The sequence below is a fragment of the Aotus nancymaae genome, unplaced genomic scaffold (genome assembly GCF_030222135.1).
Source record: "Aotus nancymaae isolate 86718 unplaced genomic scaffold, 86718_ANA_hifiasm-v0.15.2.pri h1tg000089l, whole genome shotgun sequence".
Lineage (NCBI taxonomy): Eukaryota > Metazoa > Chordata > Mammalia > Primates > Aotidae > Aotus > Aotus nancymaae.
The window spans coordinates 20060830-20083312 of record NW_026988504.1 but is presented as its reverse complement, the minus strand read 5'-3'; the positions used below and the strand labels follow the sequence as shown (position 1 = coordinate 20083312).

The window sequence follows — 22483 nt, the reverse complement described above, 5'->3', positions numbered from 1 at the left end:
CACTTGAACCTGGGAGGTGGAGGTTGCAGTGAGCTGAGATTGCATCACTGCACTCCAGCGTGGGCAGCAGAGTGAGTGAGACTCCATCTCAAAAATAAAGAAATAAAAATAAAAGTTAAAAATATTATGTATGTTTGACAGGGACTGGAAAAATTTTGACCAGTTTTCTTGGTGTTTTTCAGCATTTACTTTTCTACTGTAAATTGAATTGCTTTTCCCCTTTATACTTATGTATTTTTACTGGTTAGTATTACCTGATGGATGTAATTATATATTTCTGAATATATAACTTATTTTACATAATTCAATATTTTCATAATAATTTAATACTTAAAAGATACTGAAGAAAATGTGTTTCTTTTCCTGTAGAAACAGAAAAAGTAAATTTAAAAGAATTCATTGATACTATGATGAGCAACACAGAATGCTTCTCTGAAAAATTATGTATGTATGAATATCATGTCTTCTGCTTTTTATGGACCAAATGGTTTGATAGATTTTAGAAGAGCGTAAACACTCTTTTAGTCTCTTACAGAGCTAGTTATCCTGCAGGTCATCAGACAAATAAATGTCTGGCTTCCTGCTACTATATCTGGCCTTAATCTCCTCTAATTGCCCCTAATTCTAGAATGCTTTCTACATGCAAGAGAATTAAAAGCTATCATAATTTTACTTTTCATTAGCACACTTATAGAGAGCTAGAACTATGTATAGCATTCATTTTGGGGAAAGATTTAAAATGTATTTTCACTTAGGAAAAATTATACCAGCTAGTGGCTGAGTACTAATATGAGAATTTCTGGTTTTATCTGTTCCCATTTCTTTCCATCTTCCAATTTATTCAGTAACATTTATGAACCACTAATATGTAGTAGGCTTTATGTTAAGCTGTAAGTGTGGTATATGAAAAGATAGCTTTGCCACTCAAAAGCTCACTATAAAGAAATGTAAGGTCACACATGCATATTTTTAATGGAGTGAAGTTAGTATGCATTCTAAAAATTGGGGCTGAAAGTAACATTGTGTTATTTTGTGCTTACATGTTGGGTAATAGTAGATTTGAAGTAGAAGCTCTTTTTACTTCACAATATAAGATTTAATTTGTCTCCTATACAATGGTACATCATACAGAGATATTGTTTTGTCAGTTACTTCATTTTTCCCAGGAATTTCAGTTTTATGGAGATTAAAATCTTAGCACAGAGTTATATAGTATATTACCTTGTCTATCTGTCATTATATTTCATTTCTTATTGTTAATATTGCATGTTTATGTTTACTTCTTTTTCTTTTCTCTTCATTAGACTGCTCAGAGCATGTCGTCTTTATTGGTTCCATATACCTAATCGAGACCTTACATCCGTTTACCCCTCCACTTTCTCCTAATCCATCAATCTCCTCCTGTTTTCACTTTTCTTCCTCTTCAGTTTAAATTATCTTATCTATGTATACCTAATACCGTAGACTATCTTGCCTCTGTGTACTTTTGTTGAACCTATCTGGCAAAACTCTCAACCCAGAATGAAACTAATTGCTTGTCTTCTTGTATCTGACAGCATTTCTGGAGAAAATCACACAGCTGTGAAGATTATACAGGTTATAAATAAAATCTTGGCCACTAATGTCTGCTGACCCTTCCTAACTATCTAATCTTCCTGAGAATCCATTCTCTGTGTAGCAGCATAGTGACTTTTGACAAATTTGTAGTAAGATAATTTCTCTCCCTCGTTTAAAATGCTCCAATGATTTTGAATTGTAATAGTCTGTCTTTTTGTTATCTACTGTGCTAGACTGAAGAGGAAGTAGGACACAGAGGAAAATTTTTAGGGAGAGATATAGAACAAAAGCTACTTAATTGTTTTATCAGTTGAAAATGTTTCTGAATTCACACTTTAAAAAAATTTTAAATTCAATCACAATTATTTTTTATAATGATTATTCATGGTTGAGGTCACTGTAAGTTCTTAAAATATTTCAGGATCCTTAAAAATACATTATATTTGAGGTTAAATATTTTATTATATTTTGATATTTGAAAGTTGGCAATTCATTTATGCTATATTTATTATTCTTTTAAACCAGAAAAACCTTAATTTTTGACTTCCAGATGACAGTTTACTGTATTAACTTCTTGGATAAGCATTTATAAAACTTGTGTTTTATCTACCCTTTAGTATTGCCTGATGCTATTGAAGCCCTTGACAATCTCAGAAAGGAGATGATGAGAGTTTCTGACCTGTGGAATACTCTGTCTAGTTTGAATACTAATTTAAAAAAGGATGAATTCCTAGATGCGTTGAAAGTAGTGACAGTTGATGGTGAGTGTTACAAATATTAAAATTAAAAAGTATACAAAGATATTACTTTATTTTCTGTCAACTCTTATTTGTCATGTATCTTGTACTTGGTAAGATGGAGTGTTCCAATATGATTGAAATGCCAATATATGCATTTAGGAAATACTAAATAAAGAAAGTTCAGATTGTTTGGATATTCAATATAAGACTTAAAAAAAAGTTATATAATTTATTATTACTCTAAATTGATCAAATATGCATTGATTACCTTCAAGTTGCATAGTATGTTACCAGAAAATGGTGTATCCCAGTGAACACAGAGGACAGGATTAGGAAATGTTAAGAGATCTATTCAAATTTCATAATAACAGTACTTAGAATATTCATACTGTTTTGTTGAAATAGGCTTTTATTTAATTTGGTAGAAAAATATACCTGCTAATAGCTACCACCTCTACTTAGCAAGTTAAAAAAAGTAAACAAAATAAAAACAAAGTTCAAAAAAGTATTGTATAACAAAGACTATAGACTAAAAAATTTAAAGTAAATCTCCATCATTTACTGTTGATATTCTACATGCAGGAAAGAGAGTACACAGGCTACAGGTAGGCATTCTACTCTTTCATATTCTTAGTGTCTAGGAGTTAAAAAAAAGGGCCTAGTATTTTAATATTCTTTTATGTGGAATGTTTATACAGAACTAGCTTAGTAACATGAGCACATTGTCAGGGGTCTTTGTCAAAGAACTGTCTCTTTCTTTGATGAAGATCCCTGACAGTGTGCTCATGTTTATTATCCTTTTCATCCATGAAATTTCTGTTTAGGTGAGGCTAGCAAAACTGGACTTTTTTTGTATTGATTATTTTGTTTATTGGGAGATTTGAGGTGAAAAGAGTTGATGAAAAAAAGAAGGCTAATTTCTTTTCTTTCTTTCTTTTTTTTTTTGAGATGGAATCTTGCTCTTGTTGCCCAGGCTGGAGTGCAGTGGCACAATATCTGCTCACCACAACCTCCGCCTCCCGGGTTCAAGCCATTCCCGAGTAGCTGCCTCAGCCTCCTGAGTAGCTGGGATTACAGACATGTGCCACCATGCCTAGCTAATTTTGTGTTTTTAGTAGAGACGGGGTTTCTCCATGTTGGTCAGGCTGGTCTTGAACTCCCAACCTCAGGTGATCTGCCCACCTTGGCCTCCCAAAGTGCTGTGCTGGGATTACAGGCATGAGCCACCACCCCTGGCCAAGAAGTCTAATTTCTACTCAATAATATAGATTTTATTCCCTTTTTCTCTGTGGCAGTGCTTCAGGGTCTTTTGTTAAAGTTAATGGAATTTATAGGCAACATGTACCACAGAAAGTAGTAGATAGCTTTTATTTGAACCAGACCAATAAAGTATTATTTTTTGAGATATGTTGTGTTTATTATTCTTTTTTTGTGGGGGATGGGATAAGGCCTTGCTTTGTGACCCAGGCTGGAGTGCAGTGGCACAATCTCAACTCACTGCAACCTCTGCCTCCCAGGTTCAAGGGGCTGCCTCAGCCTCCAAGTAGCTGGGACTACAGGTGCACAGCACTATGGCTGGCTAATTTTTTGTAGAGATGGAGTTTTGTCATGTTGCCCAGGCTGGTCTTGAGCTCCTGAGCTCAGGTGATCTACCAGCCTCAGCCTCCCAAAGTGCTGGGATTATAGGCGTGAGCTATGGTGCCAGGCCTGTGTTTATTTTTCTGTACTTATGAAGCAAAAGACAGTATATAAAATGCAGATTATTTTACCATTTAAGTCTAAATATACACATGATATTGAAAACTATATCTGTACCCCGTTCATCATATCTTTTCTTCTTTTAACATTGTGCCGGTAGTACAAAGGTATTTAGTTCTTATTTTAATGCAGTGGTTTGCAAAATTTTGAGATTTGTTATTTTTGTTTATATTTAATATTGTTAAAGCAGAATCCTTTTTTTCCCCAAATTAAATTTTATACAGTATCCTAATATATAAAATATTAAAGTTGAGCTTCTCTGACCAGAGTGGGAGAAATGACCAAGTGAACTGCTGAAACAACTCCACAAGACCTTAGAAATATAAGAAAGAACTTAAAATTACTGATGTAGGGTAGTCTTTTGACCAGGTTATGTTAAAAAGGAAAAAAAAAAACTAAAAAACAACAGATTCAGATTCTCTCTAGTAAAATTGAAGAGTGAGTTCTTGGTTATTGATGGTGTTTCGTATTGACTCCTTAATATTTTAAAATATATTTAAAATTAAAAATAATTTTATGATGATTACAAAAAAACATTGAAAAATAGAAAGGGTAATTTATCATTCAGCAAATTCAGAAATGCTATCCAAATATCTAGTTATATAGCTTATGAGCTCTCTTGTTTCTTCTGAAAGACCAGAGTGAGGAAAGTTGGTGTTGAGCAAAAGTATGTAAGATGGTATGGAAAATGGTCAAGGTGAATGTGAGACACTGAATCTATAGGCTAAGAATTAGATGGAGGAAATCATTAATAGATATTGTTAGGCATTTAAGGCCTGGCACATTCTCTTCGCTGCTGGTGGTTTCTCCAGCTTTATTTGTTTCAGATTTTTAATCTTAAACTGATGTTCTCTGTTTCTCCTGACTCTGATATCTGATGTGGTTGAAATTAGCTTAATAACTGTTTTTTTTTTCTGCTTGGCAGCAAGACTCTGAACTTAACCTTCATGATTTTTTATGCAATATGCATTCAAGCCAGATCTGAATCTTTGTTGACCTCAGATGGCTCCCTGCTTCCTTTCTTCCCTTTCCCTCCCTCCCTCCTTTCCTTCCCCTTCCTCTCTCCTTCCCTCCCTCCCAGAATTTTCAGTAGCTGTGATTTAGTTCTACTTGATGAAACATACCAAGAACTAGATTCAGAGGGGACTCCATTTAGGTGACTGAGTTACAATACCCATTGCCTACTTTAAGCTGATCTTTAAGCTACTATAAATTGAAGATGCTTAATTGAGAAGGTCTTTATGTAACATGGCCTTAGACTATTTGATTATGTAACCTTGCTGATTAATGTGAGGCTAGTGGAAGGCCATCCTGAGTGGTATAAAGGTATAAAAGAAGCATGGGAAATGGAATGCACAAACACTTTCTACGCTTCTCTACCGTTTTTTCCCATCAGAGAGAGAACACGGAATCAGGGGCAGAGCCTTTACAGTTAGTGATGTATAGGACTCTACTAAATGACAGAAGCAGCAGAAATGCTGCAATAAAGACATGTGCTTTTACTGTAGATAATAGTTCCTAAAAGTTCCAGTGTTAATTTAAAGCCAAGGTAGATAGAAGGTGAGACATCATTAATTGTAGCTATATACTTAAGCCCTGTTCAGGCTTTTATCTGCTGGTGACACATTTTGCTTGTTGTGCATTGTTCTACTCTATGATAGTAAACTATAATGTTTCTAAATCCTAAGCTTCCTTATTCCTGTCTGGGAAAAACAAAGCTGCTTCTATTTTCTGTGCTTGTCACTTTAACTTTGTAATCTAGTACTTGTGTATTGTGTAAGAAATGAGTGAAAACACATGTCAGAAATTATAGTCATAGGCCTATCAGGCACTGAAAGAAGTCTAAAGTTTATCTTTAAACAATTGAAAGACAAAACTGAGGTATGTCTCTTAATTTTGTCTAGGAATATATCTTGGTTTTGGGATATCCATTCAAGCCAGATCTGAATCTTATCCATATTTTGGGAATATGGATTGCATTGTTTCCATTGATTGATTGAGAACTCAGCCTGACTTCTATAGTCTTAATATTTATTAATTCCATAAAATTAATCCATTGGTTACTAAAAATATGAAAAGGAAATATGATTCTTATGAGTACATCAAATGGTTTACATTTTTATAGGTTGCTTTATTGGATATGATTTTTGCTTAATGAGATTGGTCTATTAAAAGTGTTTTGTTTTTCCTCACAGAAGGCGATAAAGTACAATTTGAAGAATTTGCAAAAGTAGTAAAGAATATGCGTGATGCCACCAGGTTAAGGGGTAAGTACTGAATTATTTATAATGGTTAGATTTACTTTTATTGAAAGGACTTGTTTTTGTTTTTTGATGTTGTGTGTTCAGCTAATTTCTGGTTAACATGTTGGGACTGATATGTTTACACACAGACAAAATTTGGTTTTGATTAAAAGTTGGCTGGCATATAGGAACTTGGTTTTGATTAAAAGTTGGCTGACAATAAGGATGAGCCTAGCCTCAGAGCACGTTGACCTCTTAACTTCAAAAGGCCTTTATTTCTTTTTCAAAGTCATCCACACCAATGGCTATCCTTAATCCTTATCATTACCTAGAATTGTCTATTCCACCTTTAAAATCTTAAACTACAAGGTCAGACACTGACCATATTCCCTTAAAATTACACGTGTAGATATTGACAGAAGGCATAGAACTTTATTCATACTATTCCTATTCTTTTGGCTCCTCCAAGTTCTTCAAATAGTCTAGACACAGTATACCAGCTTTGTCAGTTAGTAATGAAGGATACATTCTGAAAGACAAGTTCCTGTATGCTTGGCTTTCAGAATGTATCCTTGATTTCTTCCCTTTCCCTCCCCCTCCCTCCCTCTCTCCCTCCTCCTCTATCCCAGAATTTTCAGTAGATGTGATTTAGTTCTATTTGATTATACGTACCAAGAACTAGATTCGGAGGGGACTCCGTTTAGGTGACTGAGTTACAATACCCATTGCCTACTTTAAGCTGATCTTTAAGCTACTATAAATTGAAGACGGTTAATTGAGAAGGTCTTTATGTAACATGGTCTTAGATATTTGTTTATGTAACCTTGCTGATTGATGTGAGGCTAGGCTCATTGTTATTGTCATTGGATGATAATGGGATGAGAGGTAGAAGGAGGATTATGATCGAAGTGCCAAAATCTTCAGAGAATGTGAAGGAGTGATCAGACAGTAAATCAATAATGTTATCCAGAGAGTGGCATAGTTGAATAACAGGCCTGAGCCTCAAGGGAGAAGGATAAGGTTTGATTGAAGGTGAAACTAAAATGACCTGACAGCAGTAGCAGAAAGAAAGGAAAATGCTATTCTGCTTCCTTGTCCTACAGTCTGTGGAGCATGGGAAGATGGGCAGACTCCACTCAGGGTGGTTGTGCAAGAAAACTGTTTTTAAAGGAAATCAAGTGCTAAGACAAAAAAGCAGAACTGGTACAGTTTTTTTGGGTGTCAGCAATTTCAGATTGCCGTATGTAGTTGTCTCCCAGTGATGTTAGGGAAACAGGAAGGTGAGGTAGGATATAAAGTTTAAACTGTGATTACTATTTGCAGGTAGTTTCTGTTGGCTTTAATAATAATAGCAGTAAAACTAATTTTACTCTATAATTATGACATTTATTGAGGCATTATTATATGCCTAATGCTGTTTTAAGTACTTTTTATACATTATTATATTTACTCTTCACATCAACCTTGTGAGGAAGATATTAGTATTACTCCATTTTAGATGAAAGAGAGGCTAAGTAGTAATAATTTGCTCACAGTTACATAGTTCCAGGTTACAAGTCCTGGAGCCAAAATTTGAATGTGGGTCTGACTTAACCAGGGCTGGAAATGAAGCAACATTTTAGATGATAGGGTACAATTGAGTCCTGGTGGAATTGAAAAGGATAACTCAATGAGCCCTTGTAAATCTTGTCCCATATTTTACATTTTTCATGATTCTGAAAGTTATTTTGCCTCTATCTTGATGACTTAATTTCATTTGCTTCCATTAGAGGTTCATAGCAAAATACTTTGTATAATTGCAGTAAAAAATTCCACTATATTAGTGATTTTGGTTGTGCAAATTTTATAAAAGCACCAGAGAAATATCATAGATCAAGAGAATTCTTTGCACATTGTGCTGCTGGTCATAGAATTCTATGAGGGCTGAATTTCTCTTGAGATTTTATTCCTCAGTTCAGGATGTAATAATAAACTATGGATTTCCACTAACAAATGTCTTGAGTGATGGCTGCTGCTTTTGTTTTTTTAACAAGAGGTTAGTTTAATTATTAAATAACATTTTTCTACTTGTAGAGTTACAAGAAGTTATCTTAGCTGCTGATTTGCTTGGAGGTGACATGATAGCTGGGAAGAACTTGGAAGACTTTCTAAGAAATATTGGTATTAAGTCACCTAAAGAAGAGGTAGAGAAAATTCTTCAATCAGATTTTGTTTCTGGTAAGCATTTTAAATATTACTCTCAGAGTTTTTTCTTTTTTTGTATGAATACCTATAAAGAAGATGTGCGAGGTCTATAGATATTTGCTTATATTACTATAAATGTAATCTTTGAGACGGAGCCTTTCCTCTTAATGTCCTCTTTCACAGTTATGAGAATACTTTTATACAAGCAGGTCTAGATTTAGTGGAAGTGGGCTTGTTAGAATCCTCTCTCCTCATTGCTATCTTGATTTAGTGAATAAAGAACATCTTAAGAATTCAAGTTCCGTGAATAGAAATCCTAGCTTTGCTACCTTGACGAAATTACTGCTCAAAGTTACTGGGGCTTTCTTTGTACTTCAGTTCCCATTGTAGGTGGAATCAGAACTACTATACTTACAACACTGTGGGGTTATTGCAATGCTTAATGGATGGAAATGAATCTAAAATTGCCTTGTAAATAAAATGTTCAAGAAATATATAAGTTGTATGCTGATTTTGATGTTAGCCTTTAAGTATTACTTTGTCCAAGGGTTCTTGTTTGTCATCTCTCTTTTTGTTGCAGAAGATAACATGGTGAACATTAAAGACTGTATGAAGGCTTTGAGGGACACCCAGAAAATTTCAAATTATATTGGTAAGAACTTTGTGGTAAAACTGTTAGAAGGCAACAATACAGGACTTATTCAAAGTTCATCTAGTAAAGCACTAAATTTGGTGTTTAAATCTTCTTTATAGTATCTGTGCCAAATGTTTGTTTCATATGTACTTGAACGCTTCCAGTTATGGGGAACTTCCTGCATTTTATTTTTAAATTTAAGAATTGTACATTTGTGATTGGAGATTGGAGAAAATAACAAGGTTATGATCTTTTCCAATAGTTAAAATAATTATTATATTATTATATATGAATGAATAGTTCTTTTTAATGTTCTAAAAAATTTAAATGACCAAGAATGTAGTATAAAGTGCAATTCTTGTAACATCATCCTCCAGAAATATCCCTATTAAGGGTTGGTAGGTATCCTTTTAGGCTTTCTTCTTTATATCCATCCATGATATTGCACAACTTGTGTGCAATATATGACAGTATATCTTAGATATAATTCTGTTCCATTGTATTATATAAACATACCTAATTTTTAAAAAACTGCCTAATATTCTACTAGAGGAATGTGTTATAATTTTGTCTATAAAACTTTTAATAAACATTTAGGCTATTGCCATTTTTTACTATTAACAAACATTTGGTGAGTATCCTTGTACATATATCTTTGTGTGCATTGCACACAATTTTTCTGTAGGACAAATTGCTTAGAAGTGGATTTGCTGGGCCAAAATATTTTTAGATGCAAACTGTTAACAAGCTACTGCCTAATTACCCTCCTAAAAATTTGTGGAAATTCACACTTTTATTAACAGTGGTTATTATTTATTAAAAATTCTGATAGCAGTATTAATACTTTGTCTTACCCATTTTAGCATTTTACTAGTTTATTATTGATTTTTTGACTTTGTTTTTGGTGTATTGCTTTTTTTTTTTTTTGCATTTTAGGTTTTGGGGTACATGTGAAGAACATGCAATATTGTTGCATAGGTGCATACATGGCAGTGTGATTTGCTGCCTTCCTCCCCTTCACCTATATCTGGCATTTATCCCCATGCTATCTCTCCCCATGCTATCTCTCCCCAACTCCCCACCCCTCCGCTGTCCCTTCCCTGTTTCCCCCCAACAGACCCCAGTGTGTAGTGCTCCCCTCCCTGTGTCCATGTGTTCTCATTGTTCAACACCCACCTATGAGTGAGAACATGCGGTGTTTGATTTTGTATTCTTGTGTCAGTTTGCTGAGAATAATGGTTTCCAGGTTCATCCATGTCCCTACAAAGGACACGAACTCATCGTTTTTGATGGCTGCATAATATTCCATGGTGTATATGTGCCACATTTTCCCTGTCCAGTCTATCATCGATGGGCATTTGGGTTGGTTCCAGGTCTTTGCTATTGCAAACTGTGCTGCAATGAACATTCGTGTGCATATGTCCTTATAGTAGAACGATTTATAATCCTTTGGATATATGCCCAGTAATGGGATTGCTGGGTCAAATGGAATTTCTATTTCTAGGTCCTTGAGGAATCGCCACACTGTCTTCCACAATGGTTGAACTAATTTACACTCCCACCAACAGTGTAAAAGTGTTCCTATTTCTCCACATCCTTTCCAGCATCTATTGTCTCCAGATTTCTTTTTTTTTTTTATTGCATTTTAGGTTTTGGGGTACATGTGAAAAACATGCAAGATTGTTGCATAGGTGCATACGTGGCAGTGTGATTTGCTGCCTTCCTCCCCTTCACCTATATCTGGCATTTCTCCCTATGCTATCTCTCCCCAACTCCTTACCGCCTGCTGTCCCCCCACTCCCCTCAACAGACCCCAGTGTATAGTGCTCCCCTCCCTGTTTCCATGTGTTCCCATTGTTCAACACCCGTCTATGAGTGAGAACATGCGATGTTTGATTTTGTGTTCTTGTGTCAGTTTGCTGAGAATGATGGTTTCCAGGTTCATCCATGTCCCTACAAAGGACGTGAACTCCTCGTTTTTGATGGCTGCATAATATTCCATGGTGTATATGTGCCACATTTTCCCTGTCCAGTCTATCAACTGTCCTGCAATGAACATTTCGTGTGCATGTGTCCTTATAGTAGAACGATTTATAATCCTTTGGATATATACCCAGTAATGGGATTGCTGGGTCGAATGGAATTTCTATTTCTAGGTCTTTGAGGAATCGCCACACTGTCTTCCACAATGGTTGAACTAATTTACACTCCCACCAACAGTGTAAAAGTGTTCCTATTTCTCCACATCCTCTCCAGCATCTGTTGTCTCCAGATTTTTTAATGATCGCCGTTCTAACTGGCGTGAGATGGTATCTCAATGTAGTTTTGATTTGCATTTCTCTAATGACCAGTGATGATGAGCATTTTTTCATATGCTTGTTGGCCTCATGTATGTCTTCTTTTGTAAAGTATCTGTTCATATCCTTCGCCCATTTTTGAATGCGCTTGTTTGTTTTTTTCTTGTAAATCTGTTTTAGTTCGTTGTAAATTCTGGATATCAGCCCTTTGTCAGATGGGTAGGCTGCAAAAATTTTTTTCCATTCTGTTGGTTGCTGATTCACTCTACTGACTGTTTCTCTTGCCATGCAGAAGCTGTGGAGTTTGATTAGGTCCCATTTGTCTACTTTGGCTTTTGTTGCCAATGCTTTTGGTGTTTTGGTCATGAAGTCCTTGCCTACGCCTATGTCCTGAATGGTTTTGCCTAGGTTTTCTTCTAGGTTTTTTATGGTGTTAGGTCTTATGTTGAAGTCTTTAATCCATCTGGAGTTAATTTTATTGTAAGGTGTCAGGAAGGGGTCCAGTTTCTGCTTTCTGCATATGGCTAGCCAGTTTTCCCAACACCATTTATTAAATAGGGAATCCTTTCCCCATTGCTTGTTTTTATCAGGTTTGTCAAAGATTGGATGGTTGTAGATATGTTGTGTTGCCTCCGAGGCCTCTGTTCTGTTCCATTGGTCTATATCTCTGTTTTGGTACCAGTACCATGCTGTTTTGATTACTGTAGCCTTGTAGTAGAGTTTGAAGTCCAGTAGTGTGATACCTTCAGCTTTGTTCTTTTTGCTTAGAATTGACTTGGCTATGCAGGCTCTCTTTTGGTTCCATATGAAGTTTAAGGTGGTTTTTTCCAGTTCTGTGAAGAAGGTCATTGGTAGCTTGATGGGGATAGCGTTGAATCTGTAAATTACTTTGGGCAGTATGGCCATTTTCACGATATTGATTCTTCCTAACCATGAACACGGAATGTTTCTCCATCTGTTTGTGTCCTCTCTTATTTCGTTGAGCAGTGGTTTATAGTTCTCCTTGAAGAGGTCCTTTACGTTCCTTGTTAGTTGTATTCCAAGGTATTTTATTCTCTTTATGTAGCAATTGTGAATGGCAGTTCGTTCTTGATTTGGCTCTCTTTAAGTCTGTTATTGGTGTATAAGAATGCCTGTGATTTTTGCACATTGATTTTGTATTCTGAGACTTTGCTGAAGTTGCTTATCAGTTTCAGGAGATTTTGGGCTGAGATGATGGGGTCTTCTAGATATACAATCATGTCGTCTGCAAATAGAGACAATTTGACTTCCTCCTTTCCTATTTGAATACCCTTTATTTCTTTTTCTTGCCTGATTGCTCTGGCTAGAAATTCCAGTACTATATTGAATAGGAGTGGTGAGAGAGGGCATCCTTGTCTAGTGCCAGATTTCAAAGGGAATGCTTCCAGTTTTTGCCCATTCAGCGTGATATTGGCTGTTGGTTTGTCATAAATAGCTTTTATTATTTTGAGATACGTTCCGTCAATACCTAGTTTATTGTGGGTTTCTAGCATAAAGTGCTGTTGAATTTTGTCAAAGGCCTTCTCTGCATCAATGGAGATAATCATGTGGTTTTTGTCTTTGGTTCTGTTTATGTGGTGAATTACTTTTATAGACTTGTGTATGTTGAACCAGCCTTGCATCCCCGGGATGAATCCTACCTGATTGTGGTGGATAAGCTTTTTGATGTGCTGTTGCAAGTGGCTTGCCAGTATTTTATTGAAGATTTTTGCATCTATGTTCATCATGGATATTGGCCTGTAGTTTTCTTTTCTTGTTGAGTCTCTGCCGGGTTTTGGTATCAAGATAATGTTGGTCTCGTAAAATGATTTGGGAAGGATTCTCTCTTTTTGGATTAGTTGGAATAGTTTCAGAAGGAATGGTACCAGCTCCTCTTTGTATGTCTGGTAGAATTCGGCTGTGAAACCATCTGGACCTGGGCTTTTTTTGGGTGGTAGGCTCTTAATTGCTGCCTCCACTTCAGACCTTGTTATTGGTCTATTCAGGGTTTCGACTTCTTCCTCGTTTAGGCTTGGGAGGAGGCAAGTGTCCAGGAATTTATCCATTTCTTCCAGGTTTCCTAGTTTATGTGCATAGAGTTGTTTGTAATAATCTCTGATGATGGTTTGAATTTCTGTGGAATCTGTGGTGATATCCCCTTTATTGTTTTTTATTGCATCTATTTGGTTATTCTCTCTTTTCTTTTTTATTAACCTGGCTACGGGTCTGTCTATTTTGTTGATCTTTTCAAAAAACCAGCTCCTGGATTTATTGATTTTTTGAAGGGTTTTTCATGTCTCTATCTCCTTCAATTCTGCTTTGATCTTAGTTATTTCTTGTCTTCTGCTAGGTTTTGAGTTTTTTTGATCTTGCTCCTCTAGCTCTTTCAATTTTGACGATAGGGTGTCAATTTTAGATCTCTCCTTTCTTCTCATGTGTGCACTTATTGCTATACATTTTCCTCTAGAGACTGCTTTAAATGTGTCCCAGAGATTCTGGTATGTTGTGTCTTCGTTATCGTTGGTTTCAAAGAACATCTTTATTTCTGCCTTTATTTCAGTGTTTATCCAGTCAACATTCAGGAGAAAGTTGTTCAATTTCCATGAGGCTGTGCGGTTCTGGGTTGGCTTCTGAATTCTGAGTTCTAACTTGATTGCACTGTGGTCTGAGAGACTGTTTGTTATGATTTCCGTTGTTTTGCATTTGCTGAGGAGTGATTTACTTCCAATTATGTGGTCAATTTGAGAGTAGGTGTGATGTGGTGCTGAGAAGAATGTATATTCTGTGGATTTGGGGTGGAGAGTTCTGTAAATGTCTATTAGGTTTGCTTGGTCCAGGTCTGAATTCAAGTCCTGGATATCCTTGTTAATTTTCTGTCTCGTTGATCTGTCTAATATTGACAGTGGAGTGTTAAAGTCTCCCACTATTATTGTGTGGGAGTCTGAGTCTCTTTGTAGGTCATTAAGAACTTGCTTTATATTTTTCATTATATTTACTACGTTGTACTGTAATTGTGTATTTATGTTTATTTGCCTATCTTGTCACTTTAATGTGAGCCTTAAAGTAAGGATGGGTATATTATTTATCTTCTGATACCTAGAAGAGTACTTGACTTGTAAGTAGGCACTCTACAAATGTTAAAAGAGAGATGGACAAATTACCGAGTAAATGAGAATGACATAATGAATAAGTGAATGAATAGATATTGACAGGATAATTCCTAAAGAAAATGAAGAACTGCTTTTGATCAGGACACTAATATTTATACCTGGTATAATGTAACCATTTATTTGCAGCAATTCTGAGTGACATGCAGTATCAAAGTCTGTTAGGAATAGACCAGAGGTAAACATATGGTCTTTATTTTTCACCAGAGACCTGTGACATTATCAGAATTGAGTGTCTTCAGATAATTAATTTGCATGGATGGCATTTTTCATCATGTTTACAAGAAAATATGATAGCCCAGTAAGAACATATTTTTTCCTGAGCCAGACTTTATGGTCCAATGGTCAAGGGCCAGCTTACTAATATGAAATTCACTCTTGAAAACTATGTTTTATTGAATTGTTTCAAGTGTTGCTATGCAGGAAGAAGATAAAGAGGTAGTGATACATAGGGTGGGCTCTAGTTCCCCAACCCTGGCTTTAATCATAGCAGTTTATTTTAGTCATTACTTTTTATATGTTTTTCTCTCATATAACCTACACATTCATACATTATTCATATATTCATACACTAACACCCCCAAATTGTTCTTTGTATTGTGAATTCAAACTTTGGGACCTTAGCTGAAATAACTGTATGGTAACAAGGCCTGGCAGCTGGCATTTCAATTTGGTAGTCGCCATCTTTTTCTGGACAGCAATATTTCTCTTGTTATTTTAATAGATGATTGTGCATATACATATGCACCATACATACTTAAATTTTGCTCTTATTATGTAAAAATAAAGAGGAAATGGAAGCTTAAATCCTGATACTAGTAATAAGCATAGTTCTCAAGTATAATTATACATCTGAAATAGGCATGTAGAAAGACTTAAGGTCTACTTTGATTTATGTGTTTCAATTGGATAGGAAAAGAGCATATATGAAATTGTGGGGAAATATTTTTTAAATACCGTGTTTAATAGTATAATACAATTAGAAATTATGTTTTAGCCTTCTTGGAATGGAAGTTCTTGTCTTGCTACATGTAAATCAATTATTCACTTTTTTCTTTGAAGATATATGGGGTTGTCTATTCAGCTACACCATACTATTTTGTTTCTAAGAATTTAAAAAGCTAAAAATGACAAAAAAAGAGATAAGTGAAGCTAAATAATGATGTGTAATAACAAACTTTATCTGGTTTCTGGATAATTATTTAGAAATCATTTTTTCCTGAATTTGCTTTATCTTATAGCTAAAGGGCAGACTGATTTGAAATCATTGATGGATACAATGCAAGTTATTACAGGTTAGTGAGAAGTTACTATGAATTTAAGATCCTAATACTTTAAACCATATTTTCTGTTATAAATATTTTACTCAAGTTTGACATATATAATTATATTATGTAATCATATGTGTCCAACTTAAGAATTATCACAAAATGAACCTATGTACATACCCATTTAACTATAACCTAGATTGTGAAATAAAAGATTACCTGTAACCCAAAAGACTCCTGATACCACTACATAGATTCTTCCTCCTTACTTTTTGAAGGCAATTACTATCCTGAATTCTAGGACCATAGATTTACTAGTTTTGTCTGTTTTTAAACTTTACATAAGTGAAACTATACAATCTGTATTCTTCTATGTTTAATTTCTTTCACTCAACCTTATGTCACTTGCTATTCTCAGATTCATTCATATTGTTGCATGCAGCAGTAGTTTGCTCATTTCCATTCCTATATAGTACAAAGACTAATCAACTGTAATAGTAGAAATCTTCAGGGAACCTATTTTGGTATGGGGAATGATTTCAATTAATCTGTTGTACTTGAATACAATTGCTGTGTAATATTCCATTGTATAAGTATGCTACAATATATTTGTCAATTCTACTACTGAGGGAAATTTCCATACATACCTTTTCGTGAACATATGTGCATGATTATGTGGCCACACATAGAAATTGGATTGCTTGTTATAGAATTATGTATACTTTATTAGATAGTATCATTCAATTTTCCAAAGTAGTAGAACTGTTTTACAATTCAACCAACAGCGTGTGAGAGTTCTGCTTTATATCCTTGTCTGATATTGATACTATCTGTCTTTTCCATGTTAGCATGTAATAGTATCCCACTGTGTTTATAATTTGCATTTCCCTAATGATTAATGATGTTAAGCACCTTTTTTTAAACATTACTTAGTTATTTGGATAATCTCTTTTTTTAAATTATACTTTAAGTTTTGGCATACCTTTTTTGTAAAGTTCCTCTTAATGTCTGTTACTTATTTGTCTGGGTATCTGTTTTTTACTTTTGATTTTTTTAAACTTACTGTTTTTTACTTACAGTTTTTAAATATATTCTGGATTGAAGTTCATTGTAGGTAATAAATTGCAAATATCTCACCATATGTATCAAATTTTTAACTTGAATTATACTTTTTAATGAAAAAATTTCTATTTGTACATATAGTCTAATCAGTCTTCTCTTTTATGGTAGAGTGTTTGAGAAGGGATAATCTGTGCAGCAAACCACCATAGCACACGTTTACTTAAGTAACAAACCTGGACATCCTGCACATGTTCCCCTGAACTTAAAAGAAGAGAAATCCTTGCATACACCAAGACTGTGAAAAATTTTCTTATTTTACTTTTTAGGAACTTTGTTATTTTAGTTTCACATTTAGATCTACAATCCATGATGTAGGTTAAGGGTGACAATTCAGTTTTTTTCTAAGTGGATATTCAGCACCATTTATTAATAAGAATATAGTTTTCTCATAGCAGTGTAAGGCTATCTTATTCATAAATCAAAGGCCATAAATGTATTTGTATATCTGGGCTATTTAATCTGTTTCCTTATTGTTGTTTTGTGTGTGTGTCCTTGCACCAGTATTCTACTCTCTTAATATCTTCACTGTATCTTATATCTGAAGTGTAAATCCTTCACATTTTATTTACTTTTTTATGATTGCCCTGGCTATTCTTGGCCTTTTGTATTTCCATATATAATTAGAATCAAACTAATCCACCCCCAATACTGCTGGGGTTTTTATTGAATCTAGATCTTTTTTTTCCAATTTATTAAACCTTAAGTTCTGGGATACATGTGCAGAACGTGCAGGTTTGTTACATAGGTATACATGTGCCATGATGCACCCATCAACCCATCATCTAGGTTTTAAGCCTTGCATGCATTAGGTATTTGCCCCACCCTTCCGAGAGGCCCTGGCGTGTGATGTTCCCCTCCCTGTGCCCATGTGTTCTCATTGTTCAACTCCCACTTATGAGTAAGAACATGTGGTGTTTGGTCTTCTATTCCTGTGTTAGTTTGCTGAGAATCCTGCTTTCCACTTCATCCATGTCCCTACAAAGAACATGAACTCATTCTTTTTTATAGCTCTAGTATTCCATGGTGTATATGTGCCACATTTTCTTTGTCCAGTCTATCATTGATGGGCATTTGGGTTGGTTCCAAATCTTTGCTATTGTGAATAGCGCTGCAATAAACGTATGTGTGCATGTGTCTTTATAATAGAATGATTTATAATCCTCTGGGTATATACCCAGTAATGGGATTGCTGGGTCAAATGCTATTTCTGGTTCTAGATTCTTGAGGAATCACCACACTGTCTTCCACAATGGCTGAACTAATTTATACTCCACCAACAGTGTAAAAGCATTTCTATTTCTCCACATCCTCTCCAGCATCTGTTGTTTCTTGACTTTTTAATGATCACCATTTTAACTGGCATAAGATGGTATCTCACTGTGGTTATTATTTGCATTTCTCTAATGACCAGTGATGATGAGCTTTTTTTTTTTTTTCATATGTTTGTTGGCTACATAAATGTCTTCCTTTGAGAAATGTCTGTTCATGTCCTTCATCCAATTTTTGATGGAGTTGTTTGTTTTTTTTTTCTTGTAAATTTAAGTTCCTTATAAATTCTGGATATTAGACCTTTGTCAGATAGATAGATTGCAAAAATTTTCTCCCATTCTGTAGGTTACCAGTTCACTCTGATGATAGTTTATTTTGCTGTGTAGAAGCTCTTTAGTTTAATTAGATCCCAGTTGTCAATTTTGGCTTTTGTTGCCATTGCTTTTGGCGTTTTAGTCATGAAGTCTTTGTCCATGAGTATGTTCTGAATGATATTTCCTAGGTTTTCTTCTAGGGTTTTATGATTTTAGGATTTATGTTTAAGTCTTTAATCCATCTTGAGTTAATTTTTGTATAAGGTGTAAGGAAGGGGAGCAGTTTCAGTTTTCTGCATATGGCTAGCCAATTTTCACAGCACCATTTATTGAACAGGGAATCCTTTCCCATTGCTTATTTTGTTAGGTTTGTCAAAGATCAGATGGTTGTAGATGTGTGTCTGTTCTGTTCCATTGCTCTATATATCTGTTTCAGCATGAGTACCATTCTGTTTTGGTTACTGTAGCCTTGTATAGTTTGAAGTCAGGTAGCGTGCTGCCTCCAGCTTTGTTCTTTTTGCTTAGGATTGTCTTGGCTATAAGGGCTCTTTTTTGGTTCCATATGACATTTAAAGTAGTTTTTTCTAATTCTGTGAAGAAAGTTAATGGTAGCTTGTTGGAAATAGCATTAAATCTATAAATTACTTTGAGCAGTATGGCCATTTTCATGATATTGAGTCTTCCTATCCATGATTATGGAATGTTTTTTTTTTTCATTTGTTAGTGTCTTCTCTTATTTCCTTGAGCAGTGATTTATAGTTCTCCTTGAAGAGGTCTTTCACATCCCTTGTAAGTTGTATTCGTAGGTATTTTATTCTCTTTGTAGCAATTGTGAATGGGAGTTCACTTATGATTTTCTCTCTGTCTATTATTGGTGTATAGGAATGCTTGTGATTTTTGCACATTTATTTTGAATCCTGAGACTGCTGAAGTTGCTTATCAGCTTAAGGAGATTTGGGGCTGAGATGACAGGGTTTTCTAAATATACAATCATGTCATCTGCAAACAGACAATTTTACTTTCTCTCTTTTTATTTGAATCCCTTTATTTCTTTCTCTTGTCTGATTGCCCTGGCCAGAACTTCCAATACTATGTTGAATAGGAGTGGTGAGAGAGGGAACCTTTGTCTTGTGTAGGTTTTCAAAGGGAATGCTTCGAGCTTTTGTCCATTCGATATGATACTGGCTATGGGTTTGTCATAAATATTTCTTATTATTTTGAGATATGCTCCATCAATACCTAGTTTATTGAGTGTTTGTAGCATGAAGGGGTGTTGAATTTTATCAAAGGCCTTTTCTGCATCTGTTGAGATAATCATGTGGTTTTTGTCATTGGTTCTGTTTATATTATGGATTATATTTATTGATTTGCATATGTTGAACCAACCTTGCATCCTAGGGATGAAGCCAACTCGATCATGGTGGACAAGCTTTTTGTTGTGCTGCTGAATTCAGTTTGCCAGTATTTTATTGAGAATTTTTGCATCGATGTTCATCAGAGATGTTAACCTGAAATTTTCTTTTGTGTGTGTGTGTTTCTCTGCCAGGTTTTGGTATCAGGATGATGCTGGCTTCATAAAATGAGTTAGGGAGGGGTCCCTGTTTTTCAATTGTTTGGAATCGTTTCAGAAGGAATGGTACCAGCTCCTCTTTGTACCTCTCATAGAATTCAGCTGTCAATCCATCTGGTTCTGGGCTTTTTTTGGTTGGTAGACTATTAATTACTGCCTCAATTTCAGAACTTGTTATTGGTCTAGTCAGAGATTTGAATTCTTCCTAGTTTAGTCTAGGGAGGGTGTATGTGTCCAGAAATTTACCCACTTTTTCTAGGTTTTCTAGTTTATTTGCATAGAAGTGTTTATAGTATTTTCTGATTGTAGTTTGTATTTCTGTGGGATCAGTGGTGATATCACCTTTATCATTTTTTATTGCATCTATTTGATTCTTCTCTCTTTTCTTCTTTATTATTTTGGCTAATGGTCTACTTTGTTAATCTTTTCAGAAAACCAGCTCCTGGATTCATTGATTCTTTGAAGGGTTTTTTGTGTCTCTATCTTCTTCAGCTCTGCTCTGATCTTAGTTATTTCTTGTCTTCTGCTAGCTTTTGAGTTTGTTTTCTCTTGCATCTCTAGTTCTTTTAATTGTGATGTAAGGGTGTCAGTTTTAGATCTTTCTAACTTTCTGATTTGTGCATTTAATGCTATAAATTTTCCCTCTTAACACCACTTTAGCTGTGTCCCAGAGATTCTGGTACCTTGTGTCTTTGTTCTCACTGATTTCAAAGAACTTATTTATTTCCTCCTGAATTCCGTTATTTACCCAGCCGTCATTCAGGAGCAGGTTGTTCAGTTTCCATGTAGTTGTGTGGTTTTGAGTGATTTTCTTAATCCTGAGTTCTAATTTGATTGCACTGTGGTCTGAGAGACTGTTTGTTATGATTTCAGTTCTTTTGCATTTGCTGAGGAGTGTTTTACTTCCAATTGTGTGATCAACTTTAGTATAAGTGCAATGTGATGCTGAGAAAAATGTATATTCTGTTAATTTGGGGTGGCGAGTTCTGTAGATTCTGTTAGGTTCACTTGGTCCAGAGCTGAGTTCAAGTCCTGAATATCCTTGTTAATTTTCTGCTCTTTGATGTGTCTAATATTGACAGTGGAGTGTTAAAGTCTCCTACTATTGTATGGGAGTCTAAGTCTCTTTGTAGGCCTCTAAGAACTTGCTTTATAAATCTGGGTGCTCCAGGACCCTCTACCTATCACCATATACAAAAGTTAACTCAAGACGGATGAAAGCCTTAAATGTAAGACCTCGAACTATAAAAATCTTACAAGAAAACCTAAGGAATAGCCTTTCTGATATTGACATTGGGAGGGAATTTGTGGCTAAATTTTTTAAAAGCAATTGTAACAAAACCAAAAATTGACAAATGGAACCTAATTAAACTAAAGAGCTCACGGAAGCATGGCAAGAGAAACTATCAAGAAAGTAAACAGATAACCTACAGAATGGAAAAAAATATTCACAAACTTTACATCTGACAAAGAGTGAAGGAGTAGGCAATGATAATCTTCGATTCATGATTGCTTTAACTGCCACTGCTAGCCCTCTACTCTAGGCTGTAAACACACACACACACACACACACACACACACACACACACACACACACACACACGGCTTTTCATTTCCCAAGAACTTTGTTGTGGCTTTTCACTTGGTTTCTAAAATCCAAATTTCTGCTCAAATTTTAGTTGCTCCAGGGTTGATCTGTGGAGAGGAAGCAGAAATCCATGCTACTTCACCACCTATGTGGGAATAGATGAATTTCTGTAAATATGAAACCTGTCATGGCAACAGACAATATCTCACTGATTACCTTAAAGAAGAATTTATTTTCATGGGCCTGTCAATGAAAATACAAAGCAATATCCATTTGATGTCATGTGAAAAATGTATAGAAATGCTCAATGCTAACATTCAAAGAAGTCTTGTCATAGTCATCAGGTTTTTTGCTCAGGAATCGGCTGAGCTAAATGTAACGTTATCCTTGGGAACACTGATATGTATGATCTTAAGCAGAGCAGTAGAAAAGGAAAAATCAGAAGAAAAGAGAGATATGAGAAAGGCATGGCAAGGTACCACTAACTGTTTTGATTGTCAAAAAAGAAAAAAGTAGATAGATTTACTATCTTAAGAGCTTTCTCCTGTTGGTCTAATTCTTATTTAGGGTATAAACAAAAACATTAAAAGATTTGAGTAAAATTATAAGAGTTATTCTTCTGAAATTGCTGGGTTTTAAAATATTTTATCAGGCCTCCCTATCAGTTGCTATACGGTGCTTTAATATCTTACAGCTGCTGGAAAGTTGTATAAGCATAAGTTGCTGGATGGTTTAAGATCTCTCCGAGGTAAGTGAGAAATCAGGCAAAACC

At 35.1% G+C, this 22483-nt stretch overlaps 1 protein-coding gene across 1 annotated transcript in view; it reads left to right on the top strand.

Annotated features, from left to right (window-relative positions):
• Positions 1–22483, top strand: part of EFCAB13 (EF-hand calcium binding domain 13) — a 109433-nt gene that overhangs the window by 51150 nt on the left and 35800 nt on the right. Inside the window, 5 exon segments of the mRNA XM_064369427.1 lie at positions 370–444; positions 2175–2318; positions 6251–6322; positions 8372–8515; positions 9063–9134. Coding sequence (XP_064225497.1) covers positions 370–444; positions 2175–2318; positions 6251–6322; positions 8372–8515; positions 9063–9134 — 507 coding nt within the window.